This window comes from Magnolia sinica, chromosome 3, assembly GCF_029962835.1.
Source record: "Magnolia sinica isolate HGM2019 chromosome 3, MsV1, whole genome shotgun sequence".
Taxonomy (NCBI): Eukaryota; Viridiplantae; Streptophyta; class Magnoliopsida; order Magnoliales; family Magnoliaceae; genus Magnolia; species Magnolia sinica.
In genome coordinates, this window is record NC_080575.1 from 96,189,077 (window position 1) to 96,203,215 (window position 14,139).

Consider the following 14,139-nt stretch of genomic DNA (forward strand, 5'->3'; position numbering starts at 1 on the left):
ATTTTGTATTTTATAAGAAAATTTGAAAACCAAACAGGCCCTTAGATTAAACCAAGTATTATGACGATGAGAAAATTAAGTCAACATTTCAAATGTCCTTACATTTAAGAAAACTACTAAATATAAACGATTGGATATAAAATACTAGCAAATTAACAATGATAAATGTTTAAACATAATGATTCAATAAACAGGCCATTTCGGGGATCAAGTGGGCCACACCACAAGAAACAGTTGGGATAGGAGACTCACCATTAAAAAAAATAATAATAAAAGTAAAAAAATAAAAATTGTAAGTACGATTCTTGTGAGGCTTGCATGAAGTATATGCCATCTAATTCAGCCAAATGGATCAACTGACCAGGATGATTGGATATGGAGAAAATCAAGCCATTTCAAAAGTTCGGGCCACACCACAAGGAACAGTTGTGACAGGCAGACCCATGATTAAAACTATCCAGATTGGTGATGTGGCCCACCTGATTTTGAAATCGGCCTGATTTTTGGAGCCAGTGATAGAAAAATGAGCACCTAAAACTAGACAGAGTGGACGGCATACACAAATCACGGTGGGGCCTCCAAACAGTGAGCATGCACCATGTTTTTCTACAATAGTGGAGAACACTGTACCCTTTCCTATTCTTCCAATCAAATAGGGCCAATCTGAAGCTCAAGTGGGCCGCACCATTGGGCACAGTTGAGAGGGGACCCATCATTACTTTTGCATGGGGCCCACAGTGCTGTGTATATGCCATCCAATCCATTCATCCAAGGCATCCCACCAAGATGAATGGGCACCCCAAAAACAGGCCCATTCCAACATCAAAATTAATGGTGAGTTATCCCCTCCCAACTTTTCCCTATGGTGCAGCCTGAGTTTTGGATTGGGCTGGTTTTTGGGCCCTTTGCCAAACACAAGGAGGCGCATCTGCGGGATGGGTGAATATCATGCACACAACACACCCCATGGAGCTCGATTCCACCAGAGCCTCCAGTGTCAAGACTCATGTGATGTGATCATTTCTCAAATGGCAACGAGAACATACAGCATGCCACCACAACCACAACAAACAACAACAAAAACAGAACCACTGAGAATATCCACACACGGCTGAGTCTCCATGTTCTCAAAGGCGGTTGCAATGAGTAACCATTGTCCATTCCCAAACCATGTTTTTATTTTGAATATACCCGTTCACAACAACTTTGTAACAAAACGATCATTCTGAATATACATCTGTTTTTTTATATATATATATATAAATATAACCAGATTGAAGTTGGGACAGCAGGAATAAATAAAACTGCATTGGTTGAGAACACTTTAAAAGAATGAAAGTTCAGAAAAGAAAGAAGAAACTAAATTATGTACAACTTCTGCTGGCAGAACTACCAATAAAAGTTGCACTTCAGGAACAAACCCACCACCAAGGTGACTTCCTGCTGGAGGATATGAATACAACTTACAACTATGGAATGAAAAGAGAAACCTGAATCCTTTTGATAGCCTTCCTGCTATTGAAATATTGGGAGATCAATAGGCCTTGGCTGTTGACAGTCAGCGAGATCCTCCTCAGCCATAGAGCTGCAACTTGAGCTCTGGTCTCCAGCCTCACCTGCCATTTTCAGGAAGAAACTGTGCCTGCACAAGCAAGAGATCCAAAGAGGCATTCTGGGGAATTGAGCATATACTTTTATGTAACTTGACACCAATACCATCGGTGTCCAACCTGACACAAGATGTCAAGTCAAACACGACTACACTTGTGAATCCAATACACCAAGATGTTGTTCAAATGGTTAATTGATGGTAGCAAAAGAGACTTTATTTGAGAAGAACTTTGCTAAGCTCACAGGCATGTACAATAATGCTTGTGTACATGCCCACACATGTGCAGCATGGTACAGCGGGTCTGAGATCCAATCCATTCACCAGAAAGGCACCACCATATTGATGACCTTGCCCAAGAATCAGGTTGATCCACTGGTCAGGTTGACCACAGTTTGCCAAAATAAAATAAAATGTATGGCACACTGAAAAACTTGGCTGAAGTTTTCTAACCCATCCACCTGTTTCGAATATTAGGGCCCACATGCTGAGTGGACCAGATTTATCTTTGGAAAAACACGTAGAAGGCCCATCCAACCTGATGGGCGGATTGAATTGCACACCCATGTGCCATGCTGGCACATGTGTGGCATGTACATGAACTTTATTGTACACACGTGCGCTCAGCAAAGCTCATTTGAGAAGCACTAGTTAACATCTACATGACAAGGACAACATTTTCAAAAACTAGCACTGTGGGTCCCATGTTGACATGGCAATTTGGAAATGAAGAGGTTTCCTTGCTGATGCACCCTCTCCACACTCTACGTGCAGCACAGATACCAACTACGCAGATGTGTAGGACATCTAAGCAGTGCGTTATGTGCATATGTTGGCCCCTTCATGAAGATGATCTGGTGCAAAAAACAGACCAGTCCACTCATGAGATACTCTACATGCATATGTGGAATGACAAGCGATGGGAAGTCTTTTTAAATTGCTTCTTGTTTCCATACGAGGATAGCCCACTCAATGTGTGGACCCAACTAATCTTTGCACCAGTCAACTTCTTGGTTGGACCGCCTGATGCACCAATCAGATCCCTCAAACACTTGCCCAGGCTGGGGCATGTGCAACATGTAAAGCTGCATGTGGGCCTGTGGGGCTAGTAGACCTTGGAAATGAAAATTGTTTAAGCTTTCTTTTCAGCCAACTCCAATGCACATAGGGCTCACTGCGAGTCATGCGCGAGTTACCATTTGAAGATAGTATGGCATGAATCTAGCAGAATTTCAAAACTCAAATTTCCAACAGTCCATTCTGAACTGCATGATAAGATTCCCATCCACCATTTATGGTGGTGGGAGAAATGAGAACACTGGCTCTCGGTGGACACTGGGCAGACAGTCTTTTCACTATTTTTTCAGTATCATTTATAATTATAATATACTATATCCAAAGCTTTTTGCGATCTTAGGTATTTTAGGGCTGCCATTTCTTACACCCCACGTCGATTCTAACACTGAGATACAAACCATGTCTCAGCTACAGTGGCTCACATAAGTATAAAATATAGAAAATTATCCACGTAAATAGATAAGCATTAAAATTATATAGTAATTAAGAAATAACAGTTAATGAAGAAACACATTTTGAGCTTTTGTCCCAACAATCATGTGGGATTGTGTTTGACACGAATTCTTCAAAAGTAGGCATCCATGTTACATAACTTGGAATTCTATATTCAAAACTGTATTCAGTAAATAAAACTTGTTATTTTCAGAACTTGTTAAATTATAGCCACTCTGAGAGCATAGGATGGAACCATAAACTCAAATGACCTCAGATACCATAGATACTATCAAGGGATTAGGATATTTGAAGTGAAGGAAGCATTGAGAAAGATGAAAACAGAAAAGGCCCTCAGACCAGATGGTATAAGAACAAAGGTTTGGAAATGAACGAGAGATACTGAGTTATTTTGGTTGACAAAGTCGTTCAACAAGATTGTAAAATGAAAAAAATGTCAGGCAAATGGAAGAAAAGTACTATGGCACCTATTCATTTAAAATAATAATAATAATAATAATAATAATAAATAACTAACCTACTTAATATATAATTGACATTCTGGTAACTTTTCAAAAAGGATTTCAATAAGCTACCTCATTAATGTAAGTAATTACCATTAGAGTATCTTCTTTTTAGATTTCTTAACAACAGGTCAGGTCAGCCGTGCGAGGCTCAGGAGGGCCCCATCGTGATGTTTATTGGAAATACACCCCAACCACCAGGTGTGTCATCCCCTATTAGGCCCAAAGCACAAAACTCAGCTCCATCCATAATTCAGGTGGATCACACAATTGGAAACAACATACAAGGCAATGTTCACCCTCCAAATTGTTTCCCTTGTTGTGGGCCACTTGAATCATGATGCACCCAATTTTTGGGCCCCAAGCCTAAATTTTGGCATCGCATCTAATGGTTGCAGTGGATTTCAAGTAATCATCATGGTGGGCCCTATAAAAATCAAGGGTGGACATCTCTCTCAACTGTTTCCTTTGGTGTAGCCCACCCGAATCATGGGTCAGCCTGATTTTTTGGTACTAGACCTAACATGGGATTACACATATAATGGTCGGAGTGGTTTCATATACACATCATGATGGATCCTGTCAAAAATCAAGGGTAGGAGTCCCACTATTCCTAGAAAAACAAAGATTTTCTGTTGGTATATATAAAGAAAGGGAATTTTATGTGATGCCCACCCTTGATTTTTGATAGGGCCCACCTTGATATGTATGTGAGATCCACTCTGACCACTAGATGTGTAATCTATGTTAGTCCCAAGGCCAATAAATCAGGCTAGCATGTGATTCCGGTAGGCCACATAAAAGAAAGCATTAGGGAGAAAGACGTCTACCCTTGATTTTTACATAACCCATCGTGATGATTATATGAAATCCGATGCAACCATTAAATGCCACAACAAAATTTAGGCCCAGGTCCCAAATTTCAGGTCCATCTATGATTCAGCTAGGCCACATCAAGGGAAATCGTTTGGAGGATGAGTGTTGCATTGTACACTGTTTCCAATTGTGTGGTCCACCTAAATCATGGATGGAGCTGATTTTTGGGCCCTGTGCCTAACAAGTGACTCACATGGTAGTCAAGGTGGATTTCACATAAACATCACAGTGGAGCCCGCCCAAGCCACTGACTCCTTTGCTCGCATTAGCAACCCAAACCACCTTTAATAAATCTAATATAAAGTACTCTAGTGATAATTACTTACATTAATGAGGTAGCTTATTGAAAACCCTTTTTAAAAAGGTACAGGAATGTAAATTCTATATTAAATAGGTAGTTTTTTTTTTGTAAAACTCCCTTATAAGAATAAAAGGAGACAGAGAGTTGAACTCACTATCATGGGATTAAACTTATGAGCCATACTACAAGACTATGGGAGAGAGTGTCTCAACAAAGATTAAAGCATGAGATGGATGTATAAAAAAAATTGTTTGGTTTCATGCCTGGGAAGTCCGCCATTGAAGCTATTTTCCTACTAATACAATTGATGGAACATACAAAGAAGAGGAAGGATCTCCTCATAATCTTTATTGACTTAGAGAAAGCATATGATAGGGTCCCTACAAAGTTTACTTGGTAGGGGGTTGGGAAAGGTAGGAGTTCCAAAGGATATATTGACGCGACAAAGGATGTGTATGAGGGAGTGGTAACAAGTATAAGGACCACTAGTAGAGAGATAAATGAGTTCCCAATTACTATTGGCTTACACCAAGGGTGGCGTTCAGCCTATACCATTCCTCATTGGTTAAGGATGAGTTAACGAGGCATTGAAAGAAGAGCCCTTCTGGTGCATGTTGTTTGCATATGACAGTTTTGATTGACAAGGCGAGGGAGAGTGTAAACACAATACTAGATTTATGGAGGGATGCTTTAGAATCTAAAGGATTTAAAATTAATAAGACCAAAACAAAGTATATAAAGTGCGATTTAGTAAAAATAGGAGTGAAAACAAAGAATTAGTCAAGATTGCTAACCAAGAGGTGTACCGAAATGACCACATCCAATACCTTGGGTCAATAACTCATGAGAGTGGAGAGATTAAGAAGGATCTTGCCCATAAAATTCAAGATAGGTGGAAGCAATGTTTTAAATATCGTTATCGTGTAATGCATCGCACCCCTGGGATATGGATACATATCAGTTATCCCATGGGATATATCGGTTGTATCGCGTAATGTATCGCTGATGTTGGGAAACATGGGAACATTGGAAATTGGTCGAATTTTTCAATGAAACTTCAGGGATAGTTGAAAAAGACATCAATATACACTTAGAAATCAAAACACTACAAAAAAAAAAGAAGAAAAAAGTACACATAATAGGGGTTTCCTTTGTATGGGGTCCTAACATATGCGCTTTCCAACTGAACTGATGCAAGTATATTCAAAGCCTATTTATATAATTTATAAACATAAAAAGACATGTATGGAAACCCTAGCAATACATTCAAAAGCAAAAGAAGAATCACTAAATCAGGTTACATATATGTTTAATTTTGTGTTTGGATACAAAGATTGCAACTGATTTGCGAGAAATTGATAAATTTAGATTTTTCTCAAATTTCGGCAATTTGACCCATCTCCCCCAAATCTTAAAATAAAAGTTCTAATGATTTTTTATGGAAAAAATGAAGAATCATAAATTTGTAACCATTTGACCCATTTGACACTGGTTTAATATGATTTATGGTAAAAACACGGATCAAAATTTGAAAAAGCTCATTGAATCGAATGGGTGGGATATGTCAGCACTACTTGTGCGTTTCGTATCGCGCAAGTGGGATACAAGATATATTGTGGGATATATCGGCTAATATCATCGATATTTAAAACATTGGGTGGAAGAAATGGAGATGCACCTCTGGAGTTTTATGTGATTCGCATGTACCACTCAAAACAAAAGGGAATGTTTATAGGATAGCTATAATACCAGCCATGCTTCATGGGGACAAAATGTTGGGCAATTAAGGAATCACATGTTCAGAGGATGAGAATAGCTAAAAGGAGGATATTGAGATGGATGAGTGGCAAGACAAGAAAGGATAGAATTGAATGAATGCATTTGAGGGATTTTAGGAGCAGCACCAATAGATAATAAGACGAGGGAAAGTAGACTTAAAAGGTTTAATCATGTGCAATGGAGACCAAGAAATGTGTCAATTAGGAGTGAGTTGGTAGAAGTTGAAAGCTTTAAAAGGGCAAGGGGAAGGCCCAAAAGGATGTAGATGGAGGTAGTAAGAAAAGACTTGACGACCTATGGTCTAGTCCTTGATAAAGTGGAATGGCGGAATAGGATTCATGTAGCCAAACCCAATTAATTGGTATAAGGCTTTAGATGATCATGATGATTCAATAAAGCAGGCACATACCAGCGTGTATCTGCAGTCAATTCAGGATGGAAAGCAGTTCCAAGCAAATTCCCTTGCTTTACAGCTACAATCACTTTTTCTTCAGAAACAGTTTGCTCCTGTAACACATTCAATAAAACACTTGATGATAACAAGGCTGTATTACTGTATACCATCTATAGAAGCTGCCATGTTGTAAAAACTATGATAACAAGGTACCCACGTAACTGTCTCATGATATGAAAATGAGCAGAAAGCATTAAACATCCCTAGGATAGGAATGAAGATCACAAATTCCAGATACAAAAACAAAGCTGATGTGGCCAAAAAGGTAAATATCAATTATAACCATACAATTATGCAGTTTCTTACAGTTACACTGTTAGAATATTTTGATCATCTCAAGGAAAATCTACAAATTTTCTGCTATGAGTATTCTGTAATTACAACAAACAGACATCCACTAGCTTGGTATGTGGTAATCCAAGCATACAGGCACAATTTGGGGCTATGGATAGAATTCTAGTATCAATATGCAGTTTGATACTCAAACCAGATATTGAGTTCGATGCAATCATGGTTTCTAGACTCGGAGACTCAGATCAACTTGTTTGGTATCAAGTTGAGTTGCGACTCGCCTGAGATGGGGGTAACTCGGGGGAGGATGGGGGGCAACTCATGGAACTGAACCAGATCAAATCCGAGACGACTCAGACAAGTTGTATCTGGCTCTTCTGAGTCTTAAAACCAAGAACAAAATACAAATAGGAACAGAACTGCAATTCTTCCTCCTTGTAGCTTTACAAAAAAAAATAAAAAAATCCAAATGGGCAATAATCATGTCAATAGGGTTTGACAATGATAATAGCTGACTTAAATGCAGATGAGAATCCAAAGAAAAACCCCACTAAGTTTTCTATAAATACGAATGAATGCTCTTTGGTGCTTTGAGAAATAAGTGAATGTTTTTTTTTTTTTTAATGACGCCAGGGTGTCCTCCCCACCCCCATTTTAAGGCGAGACTAGTCCATGCGGATGCACGCAATCACCCCCAAACCACATGCATCGGGTAATCCCAGGGAGGGGAATCGAACTCGCATTTGTGGGGAGCAAATCCATGACGCTAACCATTCGCCCAAATACGACGCTAGCCAACTTGAGAAATAAGTGAATGTTGGCCAACACATTTTAGTAAGGCCTTGAACAAATTACAAATACCATCAAAGATGGCGAGCATCTCTTCTTGGAGAACATTTCTTCTTGTGTTTCCCAATCCTAGGTTGTGCAAATATGTATATGCCTACCAATGCAAGCCACGAGTCACAACTCATGAGCTATGTTATCCACTCAAGTGGTGATATTGATGCATCAAGTAGTATCAATGTTGTCGAATCGCATATGCCATCGCATACTCGCATATGCAATTGCATATTGCTCTCGCTTTTTTTCTTTTTTTTTTTAAATTAAAAAATATTTTTAAAAAAATCCTAAAAATTAGGAAAAACTATGCCTAATTACTACAAGTGATTGGATTGGATTCTTTTACCTATTTCATTGTAGTTTGAGTGTTTAAGACTATTAGACCATCTATAAATTAATTTATATATTTAATTACTTATATTATATTTACATAAAATTTAACAAAATAAACAACATGTTACATTAAGTGAGAATTAATTATTAAAAACACCGAACATGAAAAAATTATTGATAAATGATAACTTGATAACTTGAACAACTTATAAGTTACAAGTTATAACTTAGTTTACAAATACAATATACAATTTACAAAAAAAAAAAAAAAAAAAAAAGAAAAAAGAAGAGCACAACTTGCGAAGTTACAAGTTTCAACTTAATGCCTTGTAAATTTAATATATAAAAAATAAACATACTAACATAGGCTAGCATACACATATATGATGTTTGGATACATGGATTCAAAGGTCATTTTTTTTACCATTAGACCTATGTGCGATCGCATATGGAGTATGCCATCACATACTCACATATGCAATCGCATACTTTCACACAGAAAAGTATGCCATTGCATGCTATCTTGGATTGCATATGCCATCATATGCGATCCTTTTGAAAAAACGGCAAATGTGATTGCATATTTGCATATGCGATCGCACATGACAACAATGAGTAGCATTGTTGGCTGCGTTGATTGTCATCAGTCCCAACACCAAGCCTCATGCCTATCTCTTTGTATTAGCATTGATTGCTGATTTGGTATTTTTGCCAAATTTTTTTGTATAAATTTGGAGAAGATTGAGAGACAACAAAGGGACTTGAAGATGAGACTGAGCTTTTTGTATCAGATGCTACCTTGATCAATGCATTATCATGCAGCAAATGCATAGAGAACATGTAAGAATATTTAAAAATTATTTGAAGATGAGATGGAGCCCCCGCCAATTTCTTTGTAACAGATTTGCATGATCAATGCATCCTCCCTCCCTCTGCCATTTCTATTCACCCCTCCATCTCTCCACCCAGTCTCTCACTATCTCACTATCAACACACATACCAACACCCATTACGCCTACCATGACCCCAAAACAAAAGGCAAAAATTTATCACGTGTACATAAAGACATCACTAATACTTCATGATTAAGTGAATTCCTTCCATACAACATAAAACATAAGGTGAAATACAGGATGACCAGAACACTATCTAATCAAACCAGCAACCAATGATTCCTACTTAAGAGTTGTACACGAGTTGAACCGAGTCGAGCTTGGCACAGCTCGGCTCGGCTGCCAATAGCTGACCCCAGCTCAAACTCGGCTCGGCTCAGTCCTCGAACCTGACTAGCCAGCTCGACTCAGATCGGTCAGCAGCTCAGGCCAGTTCGAGCCTGTGCGATATTTTCTCAAACACATGGAATGCACCTTCAATTTCTCACAGTATGCAATACAGCAACAGCAGTTTACAAGTATTTCATCAAACACTCGATAGGCAACATCAAAATCAAAATACAAGGGTAGTTTTACTTTTACCATGTAAAGTTTTTATTTTTTTGTAGTGATTTGTTTCGTATCATACCTTCCTCGCCACCAGCTGATCCTGCAGAGAATGTATGCACCCAAAACACCGCTTTGTTGAGTCATTTCATCAAACACTTGGTGAGCAATGTCAATATCAAAATAACCGAGTCTCCGAACTGATTCGATCCGAGTTTGATTCAAGTTGAGGTTCGATCCGAGTCGATTCGAGTTCGGACAAGCTCGAACTTGGCTCAAAATTTTTTCGAGCTCCAAAAATCAGCTTGACTCGGCTTGAACTCAGTTTCGAACTGAGTCGATTCGAGCTTTTTCGAGTTGAGTTGAGCGAGTTAACCGAGCTAACTCGGTTCATGTACAGCTAGCTCTATTCCTACTTGCTTACATGTTTTCACAAGATATGATTCAAAGACACTTAACCCATATTCAATCCCCCTTCATATTTGTCAAAAGGCCCAATTGACCTACTCCTTCAATTTCCTCCCATTAGATTAGAGAGTGCACAATAGTAAATGAAAATTTTCTACTCTCAGGAATGGTATCAATGACAAGGTTGAGCACTAAATTATATGAAACTTATTTATGATTTTAAGGTATGTCCTGTCAAAGATCATCGTTCTATAATTTCCATACAATTGAAGGATCTATACTTTCCTCACCTTTTTATTAAAGAATTGCTCAGTATGGGAAGCATCTACAGGAAGGGCATTGACTAACTTCAAATTACATGCCATTCTGAAACAGAATTTCTAGTGAATAGTGGGCATCAAATAGTTAAAATATCATCTCATCTATTTTCTGAAGCAATGAATTCCAACTCAAAAGGTCATCCATGCCATACATATGATAATGCTATTCAAGCCTATCAACACAAAAGTAAAGACTTCCAGAGGAAAATAAAATATATCTTATAATCATTGGTTCACTGTACAATAAGAAATGCCTAAATGGGTCCCAGTCCTAGACCAGTCAGCTTGGAAGACAAATGAAATGTCAGAAGCTTTTATTTTGTATGTCCAAATACAACACTTATTTACTTTAAATATGGCAGTCCACAAAACCAATACAGGAGTAGCCGAAAAAGAAAATGAGGAAGGGTAACAAACCTCCCCACTTTCGGCAGAAGATTTGTAACTTGTTGCTTTGTCCTTCAAAACAGAATAATCAGCTAGAACTTCGACATTGGGTCCTGCTTCCAGGATTGCAGGCGCACGAATAAACAATCCGCGAAAACTTGCAGGCCCACCTTCCATTGCTGCAAGCACAGGTACTGAAAGCTCTGTTTCAAAGCTTTGAAGCTGAAAAAAGACAGTAAAAAGCAATGATCAACCACCATATTCGAGAAAGAAGCTTCACTAGCCGTAACTAGTAATTGAGAAAGATATAGAGTCCTTAGCTAAAGCTTCCCTGCCAATAGATGTAACAAACTTAAAGAAGAAAATTTCATAAAATCACCTGACTCCCAAAGAAGTTTCGATGGACAGTACAATCTAGGCCACCAACAAGCTCCTGTCCTCCCGATTTTTGCCCTGCAAAGCAAACTTCATCACAATGATATTCTTACAAAGTAACAGCTTAGCCATATACTCACTCACCAACAGCTTTGTTTGCCAAGAAAATGAGTCCTGCACAAGTCCCCCACACAGGTTTCCCTGTTTTAACGAAGTCGCGTAGGGCGGGGAACTGCAAGTCAAAGAGGAAATGCACAGCAGATAATTATTTGAAGTTGGGCCAGCCGCACTACTGCAAAATATGGTGGAAGAACAACCATCCATTTGATAGAAGTATTTCTTTAGTATGACACTCTCTCTTCAACATCAAGTTTGTGTATTTAAGTAATGAAGGTATATCCATAACAAAATATCATCGAAAGAAGAAGAGTAACATTCCCCATAAAGACTCCATTACTTTTTTGTGGGTTCGCTTCAATATTGGTTTTGCACATCACACTATACAGTTACTAAAAATTTCTGAGGCATTTCATGTGAAAAGAGATCGAAGAGGGGATTCATGGTGTGCAGGACTTGGCTGCTTATCAAGTGGGGGCCACCATGAACATTCACTGGCACAAAAACCAAGTAGGCCCACTATCAGGTGAGCCTCACTAGTTCATTGATTATAAACCACCATTCATCTTTTCTCCATAACACATGTATCCCTTCTGTTGATTGGACTGGCATGATTTTTGGTTCAGGGCACATTCATAGAAGCCCTGAAGCTAGCACAAGCTTACCACATTGAACATGTGCTGCAGACACCCTACAACTTCTCATTCAGGTCTTAACAATAAGACATGAAATAGAAGATGTAATACCAACTACTGTTTCAGGTATATGTATAAACACTGTTTTTGGTGAAAACAAACATTATTTCCCTGTTGGCCACACATTTTGCAATTTTCCATTTCAGAACGAATGTTAAAGTTATAAAATGGTAACATAAGTTGATCAGGAAGCGGATTGCCCCGATCAAGTACATCCTAGAACGAACAACTTTCATACATGCTTTGCATGGGCCCCCATCTCTAACAGCGGCATGTGACCCAATCAAATCCTGCCACGTTGGTTCACCAGGGATATCCCTAGTGATTCGGTAAGCAGGCAATCCCCTTCCACTTTATCATTATAAGCTCATAAGACTGTTATTCAAAGCTTGAAAAAAAAAAAAAAAAAAATCAGTGTGCTAGCATTTGGATTCACAAGTGAATTGAATTGGAACATTCAGTTAACAAAAGAGGGAACAAGAAGAAACAAGAGCATTTCCTAGCATTTATAATGAGGAAGAAGGCCACAAATTTGCAGTTATGTTCCTTTCAAGTTCATATTAAATCTAACATAATTCCAATTTGGAGCCAGGAAGCTAGGTACAGACGCAATGAAGGAAATCCAATTTGGCCATTTCTACACTATGGGCTAGACTCGTACGATAGTTCACCACCATTCTGAAAATGGTGGTGCCTTATCCTCCTCACTAGTGGCACTCATGCAAGAATTTCCAGACCACAATGTATATCTCTAAAATGTTATCAATCAAGAAATCCTAACCATCTAGTTGATGGCTATCGAATGGACTGTTACAAGTAAAACAGTGGGTGGTCCAAAATCAAAGGGAAAATCAGATGGTCAGCGGTTTGAGCGGCCTTGATCACCCGTACAACTATACCATGTGTACGGTTGAAGAGTCAACACAGTTTTTTAAATATATTGAACTTATTCATACGAGTCCAACCCTTCTTCATTAGATGAATAACTAAAAAGTCGGAAATTGCATCCAAACGCACACTAGAAGAAGAAGAAGAAGAAATCAAAAGAAATGAAAGGACGAGGCTATTGAGAAATCAAAGAAACCAGATTGTGGTATTCAGCAAGCTTGGCCATTGTGGTGCTCTCTCCTCCTGGGATTATGAGAGCGGTAACGTGCTCGAGTTGTTCAGCTTTCCTTATCTCCATGCCTTTCACGCCAAGCCTTCTAAGCGCTGCAAATACCAAGAACAAAACACGCCCATAGAGAGCTGAAAGATCAGAGAAGGGCAGAGAGAGAGTGGAAAAAGCTCTTGTTTTAGGAGGAGAAGAAAAATGCCTGCGAGATGTTCGTTGAAGGACCCCTGAAGAGCGAGAACGCCTACAGACATGGTGCAGAGTGCGGGCAGTAGCGGGCTTCGATCGCTTTGAATCCTGTGGAACTCCAACTGCCTCACGTTTGAGTGCGTATCCTCTGTTTCCAGCGCACCCTCGCTCCTCGGATTCTGGAATTTAATTGGTACAGGTCATTTGTGCTGACATCAGCACAGCACTTTAATGAAATAAAAATACAATTTACAAACTACCGCTTGCTCTGAAAGAAAGGTTACGTTCCCAGCAGCTGATTCAGTGGGACGCGGATTAGATACTCACAGGTTAAGCAGCGAGAACGTATACTGAAATGACGACACCAATTTCTGTGGGCCCCACCATCATGTATCTTTTGCATCTACACCGTCCATCCATTTGAAGAGATCATATTAGGTGATTATCCAAAGAATGAGTCATATCCAAAGCTGGAGTGGACCCCACCATAGAAAACAGTTGGGAGAGTGACGCCCACCATTAAAAAGTTCTAAGGGCCACAAAAGTTTTCGATCAAGCTGATGTTAGTGTTTTCCC

General features: G+C 39.0%; 1 protein-coding gene across 1 annotated transcript; it reads right to left on the reverse strand.

Annotated features, from left to right (window-relative positions):
- Positions 1 to 1,262: 1,262 nt before the first annotated feature.
- Positions 1,263 to 13,807, reverse strand: LOC131240318 (probable pyridoxal 5'-phosphate synthase subunit PDX2). The gene is made up of 7 exons (XM_058238446.1): positions 13,577 to 13,807; positions 13,345 to 13,472; positions 11,593 to 11,680; positions 11,453 to 11,526; positions 11,104 to 11,295; positions 7,008 to 7,105; positions 1,263 to 1,642 (listed from the first exon to the last, which is right to left on the reverse strand). The coding sequence occupies exons 1-7, from the start codon at positions 13,626 to 13,628 to the stop codon at positions 1,516 to 1,518; spliced, it is 759 nt and encodes a 252-aa protein (XP_058094429.1). The 5' UTR covers positions 13,629 to 13,807; the 3' UTR covers positions 1,263 to 1,515.
- Positions 13,808 to 14,139: the final 332 nt, after the last annotated feature.

What these genes read in the sequence shown, in the direction of transcription:
- LOC131240318 (XM_058238446.1), bottom strand. Translation starts at nt 13,628, where the DNA reads ATGTCTGTAGGCGTTCTCGCTCTTCAGGGGTCCTTCAACGAACATCTC. An exon ending in CTTCAACGAACATCTCGCAG is followed by an intron (nt 13,473 to 13,576) that starts GCATTTTTCTTC and finishes TGGTATTTGCAG; the next exon opens with CGCTTAGAAGGCTTGGCGTG. An exon ending in GAAACTTCTTTGGGAGTCAG is followed by an intron (nt 11,296 to 11,452) that starts GTGATTTTATGA and finishes GTCTTTTTTCAG; the next exon opens with CTTCAAAGCTTTGAAACAGA.